Source organism: Oryzias latipes, chromosome 6 (genome assembly GCF_053564925.1).
Source record: "Oryzias latipes strain Hd-rR chromosome 6, Olatipes_Hd-rR_3.1".
Classification (NCBI taxonomy): domain Eukaryota; kingdom Metazoa; phylum Chordata; class Actinopteri; order Beloniformes; family Adrianichthyidae; genus Oryzias; species Oryzias latipes.
The window spans coordinates 32,194,759-32,214,029 of NC_136242.1; the positions used below are offsets into that span (position 1 = coordinate 32,194,759).

General features: G+C 40.7%; 1 protein-coding gene across 4 annotated transcripts in view; it reads left to right on the forward strand.

The window, feature by feature from the left end:
* Nucleotides 1–19,271, forward strand: part of kcng4a (potassium voltage-gated channel, subfamily G, member 4a) — a 64,734-nt gene that overhangs the window by 26,676 nt on the left and 18,787 nt on the right. The window contains exons 3-7 of one of the 4 annotated variants that reach the window (XM_078949037.1): nucleotides 7,168–7,263; nucleotides 16,843–16,934; nucleotides 17,024–17,081; nucleotides 17,230–17,432; nucleotides 18,110–18,751. In XM_078949037.1, the coding sequence (XP_078805163.1) occupies nucleotides 17,325–17,432; nucleotides 18,110–18,751 (750 nt within the window). In that variant the 5' untranslated portion in view covers nucleotides 7,168–7,263; nucleotides 16,843–16,934; nucleotides 17,024–17,081; nucleotides 17,230–17,324. Of the gene's footprint in view, nucleotides 1–2,399; nucleotides 2,468–7,167; nucleotides 7,264–11,470; nucleotides 11,683–16,842; nucleotides 17,433–18,109; nucleotides 18,752–19,271 lie in introns of those variants that run through there. The other 3 variants (XM_020704260.3, XM_023956069.2, XM_078949036.1) reach the window with 3 other exon arrangements.

Consider the following 19,271-nt stretch of genomic DNA (forward strand, 5'->3'; position numbering starts at 1 on the left):
CACTTCCAAAATATGATCATTCGCACAATTATTCTTAATGAAAAGAGAGAAAGCTCAGTTGGGTCAAGAACATGTTGCAGAACGCAAGAAATAGAATTTTCTTAAAGCTACAGGGTTTTTCTGCACACATGGAATATTAACCAGACTTTGTTCTCCAAAAAAAGTGAATATTTTCATCATCTTGGATACTCAATTTGAATTTATTTCACTTTCTTGGAACAAAAACATTCCTTAGTAGACTGATTAATACAGCAGTTGGTTCTGGGGAGTATTGGAGTGATACATGTTTTTAGAGGGCAAAGGTACTGTGTGTAAATAAAAAATGATCCCGAGTAGTTTCTGAATTCCAAATACAGCCTCACAGCAAGGAGGAATGCGATAAGGGGTCTCAGATGTGAACTCAACTTCATACTTTGAAGAAAGAAAAAACAAAAAAATTCAACGGAGAAGCTCGGTCTGAAATTCTACAAGTTACTCCGCTGACATAGGAGAAGCTTCCGGGGAATCCCATGAAGCTCATATAGGTGTGAGGCTGAGCCCTCTCCTCATCATCCTTCTTCTTTTGTCTCACTTTTCTTATTATTCTGCTTGTGGCTGACACAGACACACACACATTCACACACAGAGTTGCTTTACTCCACTCTTCACTCTACTTTCTGTGGAGGGAATTAATTAGTGCAGCTCTCTGAGCTCCGGCCGAGTGCAGGGCTGCAGAGGGATCTGTGGAAGCCGAGAGGGTTTGATAGGAGCGTACGTGTGTGTGTGTGTGTGTGCGTGTGGGTGTGTGTGTGTGTGTGTGTGTGTGTGCTCGTGCATGTGCGTGCATGCAACATGCCAAACACTTTGACATAAACACAGTTTGGTTTAATTGACCCCAAATTGTTCTTCTTTCTTGTACTGTTGAGTTGTCTGCACAGGAAAAAAATGTGATTAAAAACTTGTTTGTTGAGTGTTAAATTAAAGGCCATTGATGCACAACGCAAACATGAATATTAATAAAGCCTTTAATAAGCATCTATTATCTCACTAATAACATAGCTTTAATAATATAGCTTTCTAAGGTTTGGTTTCTGAGAACAACCAGAATCATCTCAGTTAAACTGTCAGTTACATTGTTTAGGTAATAATTCACTTTGGAAGGTTTCTGTAAAATGTATAGTTTTGTTCCATTTAAAAAGTTTCATTAAGTTGCAACATCAACCAACTAATGCCTGTTTCTATAGAATAACCTAAAGAAAGCACAAGTGTGCCATGATGATCCCTTGAAGGAATTTGGAAAGTTTAAATGTTGAAGCTCAGTTCCCTTCATGTCCACCACATATTTTTCACGCTATTAACCCTTGTGCTATCCTCTGGGGTCCAGATGACCCCACCCTTACATTGACGTGTTCTCCCTACCATGACAAAGGTGGATAAAGGTGGAGAGGATTTCATGTAATCCATGGACACCAGTGAAGATCATAAATCATTGAATCTTGTGGGGTCTAGATGACCCAATGTTAAAGTTCCTAGGATAGCACAAGGGTTAAGAAAAATGTGCGCCCTGATTTTTTATTTTTTTGCTCTTGTTGAAAGTAAAACTTCATGCTACTCATGATGTGCAGGTCATGCACTTTGTGGTAATCCCAATTTGTTCTCTGGCCACAGGTGTGTGACAATTGTGTGAAGCTTTTTTATGTGTTCATGGTGGATAAAGTCAATGTTTGTATCGGGTTATCTGAGCAAACAGCGCCCGGCTTACAGGCACTCAAAAGTCTGAATGTATCAGATAGATTATTGAGCTGTTTGCCATCCAAACATGATTTTACGTTGGTGACCGAGAGGCCGTCTGCTGGGCAGGAAACAACATCTTCTAACAGTTTTATTTCATCATACATGGAGCCCTCCATCCGTTTCCAAGCTGCATTGGCTTGAAGTGCAGAAGTGTTTGGCCATCGTAAGATGTCGTAGTTGGTTAGTGAACAGAACATTTTGGGGTTTGTAAAAAATGGTTCTGCCTTATGAATCATGTGAAGTTCTGCACAAAGTCTTTTTCCATTTAGTCTTAATGCCCTAAACACAAACACACATGTACACACACATGCATAAATGTACACACACACACGCAAAGTGCGTGGTTTCCTTCTGTTCCATTGATGACTAACTTATTTTCACAATCAGTTTTCTGGATATAAATTCTGCAACCAATTTAAAAAAAAAGCAGTGACCTTCCAGTTAGTTCGCTTCTACATTTTTATTATTCATTTATTTATTTTTGCTGTGGTAAAGTTGATTTGTTTTGGTTATTTATTTATTATATTACCCTTTCTCTGTTGTAAAACACTTAATGTTTCAACACCTGAGGTTTTCAATAGTGTTAAATATCTGAGTTTTTCTTTTTTTTTGCTTTTTCTATACAGCTCAGTGATCTAGTTCCTGCTCAGTGGCCTAGCGGTGGAGTGTCTTCTCAGCATCAAGGACATCACAGGTTCAAATCCATGACCGAGTCACAACAGACTTTTCATTCAGTATTAAGAATTTGAATTAGAAGAGTAACGCACCAAACAGCTTCTGAGCAGATTTAGAGACAACTGCCACACATGCAGGAGTGTGATGACTGTCATTTTAGCCAGAGGGGGGCTTGGATAACTGTGGTCTTTAGGTCAAAAAGGCCACTTTTTTTTTTTATATGATTTAATGACTATTTTTGGACCCCAATTATTGCTTCTCTGTTGTCACTGCTGGCATCTTGTCTTTATAACATTTTGTTAAAGTATGTGCGTTCGTGAACACTATCTGTTTTGTGTACATGTCGACAGGTGGACATTTTTGCAGCTAGCAGGTGTGTTGATAATATTTGAGTGTGTGAACAGGACCCGCCCTTTTTGTACTACATTTGAACCGTACCGTAATGATAAACAACCAGTAAACCTGTCTGCTCTATGCTGCTTCATGGTCTTACCCCCCCCCCCTCCTACTATCACCCTCCTACCCCCCCCTCTCTCTAGCGTCCCTCTCTCTTCTTCCCCTCTTTCCTTTTCCGTCCGGTCCAACACCAAAGATTTTCAAACATGATTGAAATTAATAAAGTTTGGCCTCAATTACAAAAGGGGTTTATTCAGACATACCTTCTTTGGTTTGTCTGAAGATGAATAACCCCTCTTGTTAAAATAAAATATGTCCAACACAAGAGGCCCTCAGCTCTCATCTGTTTGCCTAGCTGTTGGACAGGACAAGTTTAAAAAAAAAAAAAAAAAAGTATGTGAACATATTTTCACACTTTTTTGGCTTTTCTAAAATGCAGTCTATTTTATTAGGTATATTTAAAAAAAAACCTTCACGCCTGACTTTGTTTCCCATTATATAAGGACATTTTCTTCATAGCTTTTTCCTTCTAGGTGATACTAAATTAGGTGGAGTCTTGGAATGAATTGTGCATTGCTAATTAGCAACATACAGAGTGAAAGGGCTAATTAAAAGCACCTCAGTTTGTAAACATTAAGGACATACTAAACCAGGGGTGTCAAACTCATTTTGGTTCGGGGGCCACATTCAGCCCGTCCGATCTCAAGTGGGCCGGACCATAACATAAAAGCAAAATAACAGCTTTGTTTTAGTTTTTTTTACTCAATTTGAAAAAATGCCTCAACCAACATAGTAGCCTAATCACTTGGGGCCAATGGATCTCGAATAAAATTAATTTCAATTAAAAGAAAGTTGGTCTATTTAATTTTATACAGACTGAATATTTTACATCTGACACTGAAGCAATCCAGAAACTTTTCTTTATGGTAAATCTCTTAGTGGTGCTCAATGTTATATTCTTTGAACACTGCAACCTGTTGATGACATGACAAGCATGGGGGTTTTGCATTCAACTTAGTGAAAGAAAAAACTCTGTCTGAAATTTTTCTTGGAAATCTCTTCACTCCACTCCACTTTTTGACAACATTTTGGTCATTAGGGAGTTGCTACTGATCATCCTTATAGCAAGATAACAGCGGTAAGGAACCAAAGTGTATCTTACCCAGACACAGAGCTGTTAGGTTTCACTTTTGGCACGTGCAGAGATATGCTGTTTCACCTGTTTTGCCTTTCCTTTGCTCCCCCTAGTGACGGAATTGCGCATTTCGGTTATTTCTTTAAAAAATCACAAGTCGCCACAAGAATGGACTTGAAACTTGCTTTCTTTTTTAACCATCCTTATGATTTTTACTCTTCATGTGTGGGCCGGACTTAACCACCTGGCTGGCCGGATACGGCCCGCGGGCCGTATGTTTGACACCCCTGCACTAAACAAACTTTCACTTTGCTTTTATTTAGATGACTTTAGTGTTATGCAATGCATGTTAAAAATGAAAATTTTAGTTGTTTTTCGCCTGGGCTTGTACAGAAAAGCTATTTTTTATCTTTCTAAGTTTTTGAAAAAGGAATAAAAATTACATAAGAAAGAAAAACCAGCATGTGGTCTTCTCAAAATTCTGTAACTAGTTTCACAGAAGTACAGAGAAAATCTGCAATTGTTCCTGTTCAAACACTCCATAACTTCTACCTTGTTTAATCAAAATCTGCTCCCCACTTGATGTTTGGCAACAATGAGACTGATGGTGCCGTCAGAAATAATCACAGGCACATTGTTGTCATATCAAGGCTGAATAAAGGCTTGCTGATCCGTTCCAGACTGCAGAGACAGACAACAAAAAGGTGTGTGAGATCACTGTCATACCAATCAGCTCTGAGCGTACGCTGGTGGCTGCTGCGCTGTGATGGAGGGATTCAATAAACCAAAAGAGTGTCTCCCCTCTCTGCATGTTCTCCGCAGCCTCACTCATTTTTTTTCTGATCCTCTCGTCTGTCGGGGCTGATTGCCTTTGTGGCCTCTGGCCGAGCTAACATGGCCGCATTCCCTCACCCGTGAAAAAGCCGGGGGCAGTTCATTTAAAGAACGACTGCTCCAACCTGTGTTATAACATGCTGACATGTTTAGAGGCGACAGTCTGATTAACAGTGAGGGCAGCGAACGCTCACACATCAGGCTTTTTAGGTGCTGCTTCTCACACACATGCTGTCAGAGAAAAGGAATGCACAGACAGAGCAAGACCAGGAGGGCGCTAAGTCAGCCAATTATAGTTTACACAAAGAAGAACTCAAAGTGATCTCACAGAGGCAGAACCAAAGGTCTGATCCAAAGTCGGCTGTACTTTAGAGAAGAACAATGGGATTCTCATTTGCATTCTCTTCCCTGCCTCAAATCTGCAGTTTCCATTCATGTAAAAACACGGCTAAAGCCAGCTTTACTGACGAGCCCACATGAAGATCAGGTCCGCGGCAGCTGGGTGGCGTTCCCAGAGCCTCACGATTTCATTTAGGTTTCTGTATCAACAGATTAGCGAGCACACGCTGCAGGTGTTTATGCTTCGTGCTGCAGCTGCATGCCATCCACAGTTTCACGCTGCGATGTAAGCGCGCCAAATAAGGAAAAAGCTCCCACTGCACACGTTTATTGGCAATGATGGGAACCTTGTTCCGACGAAAGCACACCTTTTACCCGCACTGCCTGGTCACAATGTTCGAGAACGAGGAAAGCCAGTTTATACCTCTTTCTAGGTAGTCCTTAAATGGGTATTTTTCAGCCTTGTTCTTCTTCAGTGTTAGCAGTCCAAGCCTGGTCGTACACCTTCTGTAACTGCTCTGCTACTTTACCATGTTGCTGACAGATCTACTTAATCAATTCCAGTCTAATTAGCTGCTAGCAGTGTTAGTCCACCTGTTTTCTAGGTAACCCTCTAAAAAGACTACTATTCTTCTAAAGTTTACTTCAAGTTTGAGAACAAAATTCAAGCAGCATTTTACGGTGGCCCTGAAGTGCCAATCACATTGACAAATCACTCAACGCAAAGACATTCTACAGAAAATGGATCTATTTTTAAAGTGTTCCCAGTGGTCTTTTATGTATGACTATGCAGCTTTTAGCCAAAATCCAAGGACTTCTGTCGGTTTCTTGAACATAGTTTCTGCAGGAGTTCTTTAGAAATTCTTCTCCCTGTTGCTGAGAGCTCTCTGTTTTCGTGCTCTCCCGCTAGCTTACAGCCCCTCATACCCCCAACCTCACATTGCAGATGCAACAAAAGGGCGAGTATTGGAGCCATCCAGCCGTACAGTTCTGATTTGGACTCCAGCTCTTTTCTCTAAAAGACGTTGATCTATTTTTCTTTTTTTTTTTTCTTTTTTTTTCTGACAGTGGATGCATCAGAATGGAGCAGAGCAGGGAGCTTGTGGCTGTCCAGCGTATTTTCTGCGTCACAAATATGATCTTTTTCAAACAGGACTTTTTTGCTTCTAATTCTTTCTTGTTACATTGCGGTACACCTTTGGCAAACTCATTTAGCTGACTTTTTTCGGCTGAACTTTGTATGCTTTGTTGTTTATTTATTTTACATTGCACTTGCATTTTGATTGACTCTTTAAACAAGGGGAGAAAGTGTAAAATGTTCACTTCTGTCTGAGAAAAGTGCATCAAGTCGATGTCTTACATCCTTAAAACATTTATAATCCCACATCGAGGATTTCACTTGTAGTGAGTTATTAATAGAAGGATTCCCCCACAATAAACAAGGGAACATTGTACTCAGAAATGTGATTTTGTTTTTAAAAGATGCTGTCTATCAGAAAAATGCCACAAGAACATGTTAAAAACACCAAAAACATGATTTTTATTGGAGTGGGGCTTTAAAGTAAAATTTTGTCAGAAGATATAGCAAACAAATGTCATCATCTAATCAGTGCTATATTACTTTTAATATTTGTTTTGCTTTTTTAATTGTTGTAATCTTTCAAATGCGTTTGCATTGACTGACTTGTTGATGTGATTTGCACTTCAGGGCCACCGTAGTAGCGTCCTATAGACTTGTAAATGCAACTAAAACAACGACAGCTAACACTTTTTCAATTAAGATAATGCTAATGAATAGGTGGTCATAGCAGATGACCTGCTTAGATTTGTTCCTGCCTTTGCAATTTTTTCCATCCATCAAGAGCTCCTGATGGCAGAGGCCGATAATGGGATTGTGTTGCCTGTAAGACAGAGCAGAGAGGCATGCTGAAGAGAGAACCTGAGAGGCTAATGAGAGTCAGCAGGGATCGTGTTACCCATCTCCACTTGCTACTGTTTCTTGTAACTCCTTACAGAAAGAAAACTCCCAGGATCTGATCGGAGCAGCAACCAAGGGAACCCCTGACCAGCACACGGAGGAGAGGTGCCAACCTGGACATCACTCTTCACAGGTACAGAGGCACATCGCTTTTACTTTTTCAACTTGAATTTGTTGTCTTGAGTAACACAATGTTTCTTAAGAAAGACTTTAAACTGATCAAGCATTGAGTTTTGCAGAAATGTACTTTTCTTGCCTCAGAAGAATCTGCAGGATCATTTCTTTTTTTAAATTTAAAATCATCATAATTTCTCTTTTAAATCTTGTAAGATCACTAAGTAAAGGTCACCACTGAAGCTTAAACTGCTGCATGGGTTTTTATCAGGATATTCTCCACCTGTATCTATTTAATAATCAGGGGAGAACAGAGGGTTTAATTGCTTTTTGTTTCAAATGACTTCATCGTTTTGCCTCTTTTAATTGATTTACAACTGACCAACTTAAAGATTTCATATCATTGTGACGCATTTCAATGAGAGAACTAGTTCCAACTGTTTTCAGTAAAACAACGTGGGGGGAAAAAACTGGACAGAGGGCATGAAATAAAATACAAAGTAATAAAATACAAAGTTCATGCTAATCTAAACGATGGACTCAGTTTGAGGACTGAAACTTCCCTGTGCTCTGACCACCTGGCATCCTGTTGTACACAAATCCCTTTTATGGTAGAAGAGAATTTGAAGGCAGCCTGGTTGGGTGCAGTGAACCTGCTTTGAATATCAATAATTCCACCCTGAGCTGCATAGGATATGCAACGCTAGCTCATTTCGAGTAATTTGGCCTCTGGAGGGTGCACAAGTTTGAATATTTTTACATGAACAAAACCCATTTGGATTTTGTAAATCAAACATCAGTCTTTGTTTTGTTGACGGAGCTTTCTACTTGCAGGTTTTGTAATAATATTGCCTCTAAAACTTTATCTTCTAAGCAGGAAAAATGTTGTTTTAATAATTTAATCTATCAAGGAAAAATATTTCAAAAGAAAAACCATTTTATTCCATCGTTATTGTTGCCCATGAAGCATTATCCTGTTGAACATGGTGGTCCCTGTTGGTATTTTTATCACGTTGTTTTGCTATTGGAAAGTTAACAAACACAACTGATAATTGGAAGTTTTAAACAACATATACTCAAAACACAGAAATGCTGTTTTTGAGCCAACAAAATGTTAGCAAACTATAACAACTAAGCTAAAGTTTTAGTGAGGATTACAAGATGGACTCCAGTCCAATGTGGTATTCTTATCTTCTTCTGACTTCACAGTAAAGGTGAATGGAGGCACACAGTGGCCGCAGTTTGTATTTGACCGTTTCTTATGGTGGCTGAGAGATGCAAGACACGTTTACTTTAAGAAACACAACGGCAAGTCCTGGAACAATTTACAGAGTCCTGAAACACAAAAGCAAATTTGTGTGCAAATACCGAATCACAAAATCAATCCCGTTACAAATGAACAAATCCAGAAACACAACAATGAAAGCGGAGACGGCTTCTGATGGAAAGGGAACGTCCTGAATCCCGAAAGTGACGTAATATAAATCTTATTCTGTATGATTTTTTTAACATTTATTTATAACTGGTTTAATTTGGACATTTTAAATACATGAAATGGTCCAAAAGCATTTTTCTGAACTGTATTACTACAATAAAGATTACAACAATGTTTAGCAATGTAAAGTTTTTGCATCACTTCCAGTAGTAGATTATTCCCTTTCCATTAAGCAGCCGGCCGGCAAATGCAAAACAGGACAGCAGAAGATGGAGAAAAGGATTAACGAACGCGAGGAGCTGCTAACGGAAAGAGAATACAAGCTCCTAGCCTTTTATATGTCCTGTGTGTATACATATTTATCTTCTTTGGTATTTTTGTTTGGATTACTTGAAATAAATTAATTCCAATTTTGTGATATAAGATTTTCAAGTGGCATTTTCAGAATAAATATATCTGCTGTTTTGTTTGCTCAAACAGGCACATAAACATCTTTATTAGCCTTGTTCCAAAAAATAAATAAATAAATAATCTGATTCTGGAGACTATGAAATGGATCCTATATGATGTCATTTTGTATTACCCCAGTGTTTCATCAACCTGTCCCCGCCTGGTTATTCCCCCTCCTGAGTTCAGAATACTCTTCTCCTCCTCCTCATCATCACCCCTTTCCCTGCCAGTTGAGAGAAGTTTCCTTTCTCAGCGATGCTCTCTTTTTTTACCTTATCCTCTGTGGAGTCTGTCCTCTGTCGACCTGTGTCTCTGCCCACTCTGTCTGGGCTTCATCTCATCCCGGCAGAGTTAACATGTCAGCTCGAACCGTCCACCGACAGGGAAATCCACCTGATCAAGACCTGCGCGCGCACTGACATCAAACCGAGGAGATCACTGAAAAGCAGCATCAAAAGAAACAGGAGCTAGTTTTGAAGGAGTTAAAAATTAGACGGGACCATCTGGTGAAACCATTCTGGTGGCCATCAGTGTTAAATTGTGCATTTTACACGGTTTTTAAATAGCAGAGTGACTCATTGCGTCTCCCTTGCACACACGTCAAACCACAGCTCATAAGATCACGGCACACCGGCTGCCGTGATTTCATCTTAGTCCCCTTTGCAGGATTAAACTCTTAATCCGCCCGGCCAGAGCTTGCCATCGGGGCTGCAGCAAACTTTGTGTTTTTTCTCGAGCATCTGTGTTTGCCTGTCTGGCCTCCGGTGTAATGTGGGGTTGGGTGACAGCAGAGTATGGGGGATAGTTTGAGATGCTGCAACTCAGTGAAAAGTAAGCAAACTGGTGAAACAGTCTGGGTAACCAAACCAAAAAAGGTGTGTTTCCTCCAGCTGGGGCTTAATCTCTTCCTGCAAACATAACTGACCCTGCTGTGGGTTAATGAATAATGATGGCTCCTCTTTTTCCACGACCCCCCACCTGTCTCGTGTCTTCGTGTCAAATCCCACCAGTTTCCATCTCTTCTTCCACTAATGTGTTGTCTGATCTGCTTGCAGCCAAAAAGGTCTGAACAAAGTGTTTTTTTGTGCTTTCCTCCGGCACATGCAGCCTAATGAGGCGCTTCTCAAGGACAAAGCAAGAGGCCATGTAGATGAATCAGCAAACAAGATGATGTTTAGCCGGAAAAGTCAACTTTTTCCATGAAAAAAAAAAACAAGCTTGCATTGAGCAACGACGTTTTTCCAGCTGCTTTTGCATCTTTTAGATATTTATTCTATCCTTCCATCTGTGGAAGTCGAATGTTTATTTGGCTCTCAGTGGGTTCTTATTTATGTGTCATGCCATCTGGCCTGGTCCAGGAGGATTACCGGGTGCTGCTGTTTTGCATTACAATCATCTTTCAGTTCAAACTCTGAGGACAAAATAGTTTCAGTGAAAGATTTAAAGGAACTTCTGGGTAATTTTCGAAAAAGGAATGAAAAAAAGGTCCCTAATCTAGCTTGATGTGACAACAACAGCTGGTTAAAGCTTCATTTTGAAAATTAAAAAGTATTTCTGTTAATCCATTTTAATTGTCAAATTAGATATTTCTAAATGAATTTTGCTACACATTTACCAGAGAACTTTTTGAAAATGAAATGTCAAATACCATTTTCTTTATCATTTTAATTAAGTGACAGAATAAGCTGTGTTGAAGTAGAAAATGAAAAAGCATTTTGGTGGATTGCTTTTGATTTTGAGTCAAAAAATGCAGTTTCATTTTGAAAATGAAAAAGCATTTCTGGTTTTGACTTTTATTTTTAATTATGCTACAGAATCGCTTCCATATATTTTCGCATCAGGTTCTGGAAAACAAAATGCATCCACTTTAATACTCCGGTTAAATGAAACAGTTCCACTTAGACACACATTAAGTCTCTACATTTCATTTTAATGAGACTCGTCAAGTTGGGCAAAGGTACCAATTGGATAAATTGTGCTTGTCACTTATTGGCTTGTTGAAGGTAATTTGAGGGGGGAAAGCCCCCCTCTGTTGCGCGCCAAGCACTCGGAGTGCTAATAGTGAAGATCTCCTCTACGTCCTTGAATGTCAGCTGTGTTTCCAGCCGCAGGGTTGTTGAGAGGGGTCCAGGAGTCACTGTCCGCCCACAGCTCTTCACATTTCCGGACGTGGATTCACATCCTGGTCACCTTTACGCACAGCTGAGCTTGGCTGAGCTGCCCGGAGTCTCCAACGTTGCGCAGCACATGGCACCGACTCCCCTCCTCCCTTGCGCCTCTCTCTCCCTCCCTCCTCCCCCCACCACCTCCTCCTCCTGCAGCACCGCCAGGCGGGCTGTAACGGGACACTTTCTTTGCGCGCACCAAACCATCCTGGTGTGGTGACTCTCCCCTCGCCGGCTCGGAGGATGCGGATGTCGGAGGAGTGCGCCTGCTTCCGTGGCTTGTGGCGCCACAGACTGCTTGTTGCCTCCCCGGTGAGGAGTTGAAGTGGTGACGGTGGAGCCGCGAGGCGCACGGGGAATTTCTAGCACATCTGCGGGGCGCTGGATGGTAAGCTCCCAAAGTTATGCTGATGTCCGCAAGGCTGCTTCATCACCTTCATCTAAAATACCGCGGGGGCTCTCATGATTCTCAAAACCGCGGAGGGGGTTTCATCTTGCAAACGCTGGTGGGACACGCTGAGTTGTTTAATATTTAAGTTATTGTGTAACCAGGTAAAAGTCATGCAATCAAACATTCACGTGGTTTCGTTAAATCCTACATTTAACCATGAAACCAGGGGAGTGGTGCGCGTGTGGAAGCTGTCCGTTCGTTTGCGTGTTTGCAAGTTGTCCAGACAGAAATGAGGACGCAGTGGACCTGAGGGTGAGGATGAGACCTATGCGTGACAGACACACGCAGGTCCCTGCTGATGGTTCAAAGTACCAGCAATATTCTTACTGATTTAACCCCAGAACAAAACTGATCTGTTTGTTTCAGTCTCTGCATTCACTGATTAAGTTACAGAATTCAGTTCATTAGAATTCCAGGTGAAAACATAAAAAAGCAGACAGCTGTTTTTTTATTCTCTTTGCATATCAGGTTTAACGGCGATACCCTCTGCAAACAAAACATGTTTGAAATATTAAAACTATCTGTACTTTTTAAGTATAATTTATATGTAAAAGTCATTATTTTACTGACTTTTTCAAATTCAATTTCAAAGACATTAATTATGGAGGATTTTTTATGGAATTTTATGCACTTTTTTGTGCAAATATCTTGTGAATTTTGTGCAAAAATATGCACCTTTCCTAATTTTCATTCAGCTTTCCGATTCATAAATGTTTGAAACAATTAATTAGTTGTGAGTTCCTCCTGTGGATGTGCATCTTTGCTTTGCTGGAGGTCCCTTTCTGCTTCTTGATTATCCCTTGTGCTATCCTCGGCACTTTAACATTGGGAGTTGGGTCATCTAGACCCACTAGACAGTGCTCTGAACCTTTTTTCTTCAATGATTTGTGATCTTCACTGGTGTCCATGGATTACATGAAATCTTTCCACCTTTATCCACCTTTGTCATGGTAGGGAGAACACGTCAATGTAAGGGGGGGGTCATCTATGATAGCACAAGGGTTAAGAAGTGATCCAATCGTCTGTCTCTGTGACATTAAATGTTATCATTTATTGTTTTATTCCATTACACCTGGGGCCTGTTTCAGAAAGGAGGTTAAGTGTAAACTCTGAGTGCATTAACCCTGAAATCAGGGAAACCCTGGGTTTTCTGTTTCAGAATGGGAGGTTTGTTAAACCAGAGAAAGAAGAGTAAGTCAAACCCGTTTCTGAAAGAGAGGTAACTTATACTCGGAGTCAGTATCCATGGTTACTTATGCTGTGAACCTAACCTGGTCGGGAGCAGGTTTTATTCTCCAAACTCAAGGTTTCTGCCGGTCCCCTCCCCTTTTTAAAGACGAAGCGGTATTTTACGCTTTAACCTTCATTGCCCACATTTCCGTCACACAGAGACAAGTGACAAGAATGGCTTGTCCTTTTTTGGAGGACCTAATAGACGAGGAGGCTGCATTAATTCCTAGAGAATTATATTTACCTCGTACGAGGATTTTGAGATGACTCGATTTTTTGTCATTTCCCCATACGTTTTTGTTTGAGCGTTACCGTTTTTCGTTGCAGTCAATTACATAAATACAATGAAAACAACATTAGATATGTATTGCTATGTAGATGTTTCATATGTCAAATATTGTCAACAAAGCCTACATCCATGACATGCTCAAATTTGACCTGTTTGAATTATGTTTTTATACTTCATTTTAGCTGCTGCCATGTTCTTTTAATTCCTGCAGGATTGCATCTACATGAAAATGAAATCAGGGACATTGAATTAGATTAATGTAACAATTACTTTTTGGAAACACAATTTGCTAGTACTGCTTACTTTCTTAATCCCGTATAAACCTACACCACTTGATCAATACAAAGGTAGTGTTGCAGCGTGTGTGTGCTGAGCGGGGTGCGAGTGCAGGTGCAGATGGGGGGGGGGGGGGGGGGGGGGGGTTGAGCACGGAGCGGAGGTGTGTGCGTGGAAATATATTGTGTGTTCGGAGGACGGAGCACTTAGTTAAATAAAGAGAAGGTGTCATTCCCAGAATAACTGTTTTGGAGTCATTCTTAATCCGCTCTGGAGGTTGAGGGTTTCCAACGGGAAGTGAACCCCGAAGGAGAATTCCCTTCAGCCCTGAAGAAAATCTCCCCTGCGCTTCTGACCACCTTCGGTCGGAAAGAAGAGAGAAAAGAAAGGAGAAGTCTTCGCGCAGCGAAAGGTTCAACAGTAGACAAAAGTTCACTTTTAAAACACAATTGCATGTTTTAATATTAAACCGACCAACGTTTGCAAGAGGGGAAAGTTAAGAGAAAAGTCCTCTAAACATTACCGACGTTAAATGCATTTTTCCCCAGATTGGTTCTGTACACTATGCAGCATTTCATGCATTTACACCAGGAATAACACTTCAAAAGTACTCCTATATATCACCATTTTTTATTTCACACCTTACGCTATTTAAAAAGTTATTACAGCCAATATTTTCTAACTGATTTAAATGCAAACTTGCGCATTAACTTGAGCAGCTATGTTTTCCCACGCTAACTGTCTCTGTTTTGCAGATGCAGCGGTGTTGCTTTTCTTCCGGAATATGTGCTCATATTCACTGTAACTCTGCAGCAGCACGTCAAGTTCAGCTGGCGAAAAATACGCAGACCTCTTTTTTTCACGGTTGCCATGAGAGATGGTAACCGTGAAAAACGGTTACCATCACGACCATGGTGGTCGTGATATCTGCGCTCCATTGATAATGGCTTCTTATAGTCGCGGTGCGCACGCTCACCTCCGAATCAGTCCACTCAGAGTTGATTGACCTAACTCGGATCAGCTTCTCTGAAACAGAAAACTCAGAGTTGTTAATCTCTCGATTGACCAACTCAGAGTTCAAGTTCAACCTCAGAGTTGGTTGAACCTCCTTTCTGAAACAGGCCCCAGGGTTAGTATGAGCCTGGGTTGTGCAACCTTCAACACTTGGAGCCATTCTGGTCGATATTACTTACTGACCAGAACTCGGTTGGAGCCACAAAGTTAAACCTCTCTCTTTAGAAAAATAAGACACTAATTTGTATTTATGTTACTATATCGATAAATACAGATAAACTACTGGTGTTTTGCATAAATGAAATAGAAAAATTAAGAGATTTTTTTTAAAACATGAAACAGATTATAAGTAGTATAGTTTTGTAAAACTAATATAGTTTTGACATAGGTTTACATGGCTTACTTTCAAAATAAAAGACACCCCCCTGTGCCATCTTAAAGTAGTAGATGTTGTATAATGTCAGCAGTGATTTAAAAAAATACACTGTTTATTTTATTGTTGTTGGTGCATCTCAGCCCAAAATTTGTAAATCTGAAAAACTAAAATATAATCAGAGCTAATTAAGCGACTCTTATTGGATTTATTGAACCAAATGGTGTATTTGAAATGTGTTTAACAACAGACAGTCCACCTTAAAAAAAAAATCCAGTGCACCTAAAGTATGAAATCTGTCTGTGCTTAGTTCTCTCCAATTGATTTTCTGTGGAACATGGCGCTCAAAAATCTGTGAAAATGTTCAATTTAGGTAAACTACAAACCGGCATTGTGTGATGGCTTGTTAGTGCATTGTGGGTACTGTAGTCAAGATCAATGAGCTATAGTCTCAGATCTCCCTAAAATGTATTTATTAATTTATTAAGTTCTCCTTTATTAGCTGATGGTAATAAATTACTTGAAAAATCACATCCTTGTTTTTCCAGCTATGTTTGTGCATTTGTACGCACAGCAGTGAGGGGGCATCTGTCCTTTTCCAATATGGTTTCCAACTTTGCATACATAACTCGTAGCGCACCGTCTCTATCCTACATAACTCATTGTTTAGCACCCTGTTGGAGGGATATCTTAAATAAAGTTTGACTTATCTGACTGCTTTGTTTCGCTTAATGTGTTGTATAGTCCAAAAATTATGTTTATTTTTAAAATAAAGCATACTTTATTATTATTCAGCCAGAAAGGCACAATGGAGGGGTCAAAGGGCCTCAGGTTGTTGTATAAAAAAGCCTACTGAAAGGTTTTTCTTCGTTATGGCTTGCTAATTTGCTAATTCAAAAGAAAGTTTCTTAATTTCTACTTTTTTGTTGTTGTTTTCCTTTTGAAAAATTAATTTACAAAACCCCAAAAGTCAAGGTTTTAACAGGGTTGTGGGTAGAGTGAATTGATGCATCCCTAGTTATTCTTGAGGTTCAATTAGCCAAAGTCATTACAGTTAGTTTTTAGTGAGCCGCATCTTCACCATCGTTGTAGAAAACCTGTTTGAAAAAGTTCCCACAAGAGAAGCAAAGCGCAAGCTGTAAAATCCAAATTCAACTGATTGTTACTAAGTAGATGTGAAAAGTTTCACTGATCATTAAAAGACGCGTGACTCTCCCATCCGATGAGTTTTGTTGATCCAAATGAGACTTGACACATTTGTCTTACAACACATCCCCCCCCCCCCCCCCCCCAAAAAAAAAAAGTAAGAATGAAGCAAACATCGTTAGTATGCAGAGTGCCTACAAACTCCAGACAGCCAAGTACAAAATAATTGAGCTGGAGGTTAGTTTCTGTCAGCAGTCCCATCATTGGACTCTCTTACAATGAAGTATGAACCAATAACACTAAAACCGTTGTGAGCAAATGTGACATCTCACTCTGCCAAAACTCTTGTAGGGGCAGTTGTGCCAAAAAGTCTATTTTGGACTCTGTTTTGGTGTTTGCTGCCACTGCCAAATTATAATGGCCAATCATTTATAAGAGCATGAATAACAGCACTTAGCACAAATGTTCTTTTTAGTCATTTCTACAAATTTCCCAAGAAACTCACTAAACGAGCCAAGCTGTCCTTTTAAATGTTAACTGTTAATTCCTCTGCTGTCTATTTGGGTCTGACCACCATCCACTTACAGAATAGGGAAGTCTTGACAAAGTGCATATAGTGTGAGAAAAGTTAACAGTCCTTGTTTAAAAGTAGTATTTTTTATTTCCCATAATTCCCAGCTTCTTGTCTGTCTGATCCTTGTCCTTTCTCGCTGTATTTTGTGTCACACAAGCTCATTCTGACATATTTCTCCCTTTTTTTTCCTCTCAGTGCCTGCGTGATGCCACCTTTCGTGTGAGCCCTCCCTTATCCCGTCGCAGCGACACGCAGAATCCCCTTCAGTCCCTCAACACTTCAACGCTGTGCGTTTGGATATCTGACTCATCCTCTGCAGCTATCAGCCATAAATCGATCCCAACTCAGCTGGTTTATCAGGGCTTTTCTATTCCAGACAGGCTCCCTGACAGGGTTACCCACTCATCTGATGCTGAAGCTTGATTTACAAATCGGTACAAACTCCCCTGACCTTCAGTTTGGAGGTTTCGGGTCATTTTCTATTAGTTTTTGTTTTGTTGTGCAGAAGAATCATAACTCGTCTGCCCCCTGAGAAAAAGTACTTAAAAAGACAAGCATTAGTTCTTTGAACCTTGTCTGCAGTGGATCCAGGCAGCGGCAGTTCAAAGCTCAGAGGTTGTTGTTGTCACGCGCACTGAGCTGCTCACTCTGGAGCCGCGTGTTTTCCAAATGCCGCCATGCCCATCATCAGCAACGCCAACCATGACTTCAGCAACCTGTCCGTCAGTGATGACAGCAGCCTGGACCGCATCTTCACGGAGATCCCAGAGACTGAAACCATTAAGGTACTTTTTTTAAGCTGTAACAGAACTACAATTAAAGTCCCACTCCCATCATCTCTTCATCTATTTTCAAAGATGAGTCCGTCAGATGAGTCCGAAAAGACACCCAGTGGTCTTTTCATTATGATTATGCCTTTTTAAGGCATAAATTAAAAAAAAACTGTGTTGCTTTCTAGGACATAGTTTCTGCTTTAGAATTTGCTGAAATTAATTAGAAATGAGAAATTTTGCTTCTAAGTTGTGGGAGGGACCGTTGCTCCCATTTCCCATCACCTCTTTGTTTACGCTTTCTCTCTCACTAGCTCACAGCCCTTTATACCTCCAACCTGGATCTAGTCGTCTACAAATGGATCCATCAGAATGGAGCAGAGCAGGGAGCTTGGGGCACACCGTTAATTTTCTACAAGCTTTTTCCAATAGTTTTTTTTTGTCTGCTCTTGATTCACAATGACTTGAATAAAGAAATACTTTGATATGGCAACAAGTACAAACTTCCGTTTGCAGCAATGCAATTTTAAGCTGAATTTTTTTTTCATATATGTCCTCCATGATGAAAAAAAGCTGCATGTTAAAAATACGGTTTTCATCGGAGTGAATCTTTAAAGCTTTGTAGTTCTTACTGTAAGTTACCCAACACATACTCACTAACCGGTTATGCTTTCTGTTCTTCTAAACTTCAGGGTGTTTACTACCAGAGAGCTCAGTTCATCCGTCGGCCAGAGGACTTGTTGTCCATCGATCACGCCTTGCTAGCAGTGATAAATGTGGGGGGAAACCGTTACACCTTCCCCTGGAGCACGCTGGCACAGTTTCCTCTCACTCGGCTCGGCCGGCTGTGCGGCTGTAGGTCTCTCGAGGACATCGCCAGTGTTTGCGATGACTACGACGAGGCGCGGAAGGAGTTCTTCTTCGACCGCTCGCCGTCTGCCTTCAGGGTCATCCTCAACTTCCTGGCTGCGGGGAAACTGCGCCTTCTGCGAGAGATGTGCATCCTCTCCCTGCACGATGAGCTGAACTACTGGGGCGTGGAGATGGCCTACATGGAGCGCTGTTGCAAGAGGAAGATGTACACGCGCATCGAGGAAGTATACGAAAAGGAAAGGCGTGAGGAGGAGCGCAGGAAGAGGAATGCCATGCAGAGGGTTCCAGTGGAGGAAACACAATACCAAAAAGTAATGAACTGGCTGAGGGACATGGTGGAGAACCCCCAGTCAGGCTTACCAGGGAAGATCTTTGCCTGCTTGTCTGTAGTCATGGTGGCTGTAACTGTTGTGAGTTTGTGCATCAGCACCATGCCGGACCTCAGAGAAGAGGAAAACAGGGTGAGTGTTTATCTTTTTTTGTTGATCTTCTTTTTAAGCAAATTGATCTGATTATTTCTAACTTGAAAAAGATTCACCCTCCATAGTTTTTTTTAATTGAGTTTATTAAGTATCTTGCGTGCTTTGAAGAAAAGAAAACTAGTAAAGCTAGTATTCCACACTTCCTATCAGAGCAAATATTCTACAAAAAGTTAAATTTGTAAAATACAAAATTCCCTGTCATCACAGTCCGTTAAGTGTCCCTGTGGGAGGCTGCCACAAACGTGTGCGTCCTGCGAAATGTGTCCGCCCATAGCAGCATGAGATAATGAAGCCCTGGCTGCTCATCGAGGTCTGTCCAATATATGAATAATAAAATTGGTGCAGCATATCCTTCAAAGCAGATACTCACACAGGCGTGCAGGAGTAGAGATAAATGTGTGCACATAGGAACACAGTGGCAGTCGTGTCCTTCTGCATGAACGAACAAAATGAACTAATCCACTGTAACTGATACCTCTCTCTTTGAATAATGAAACAC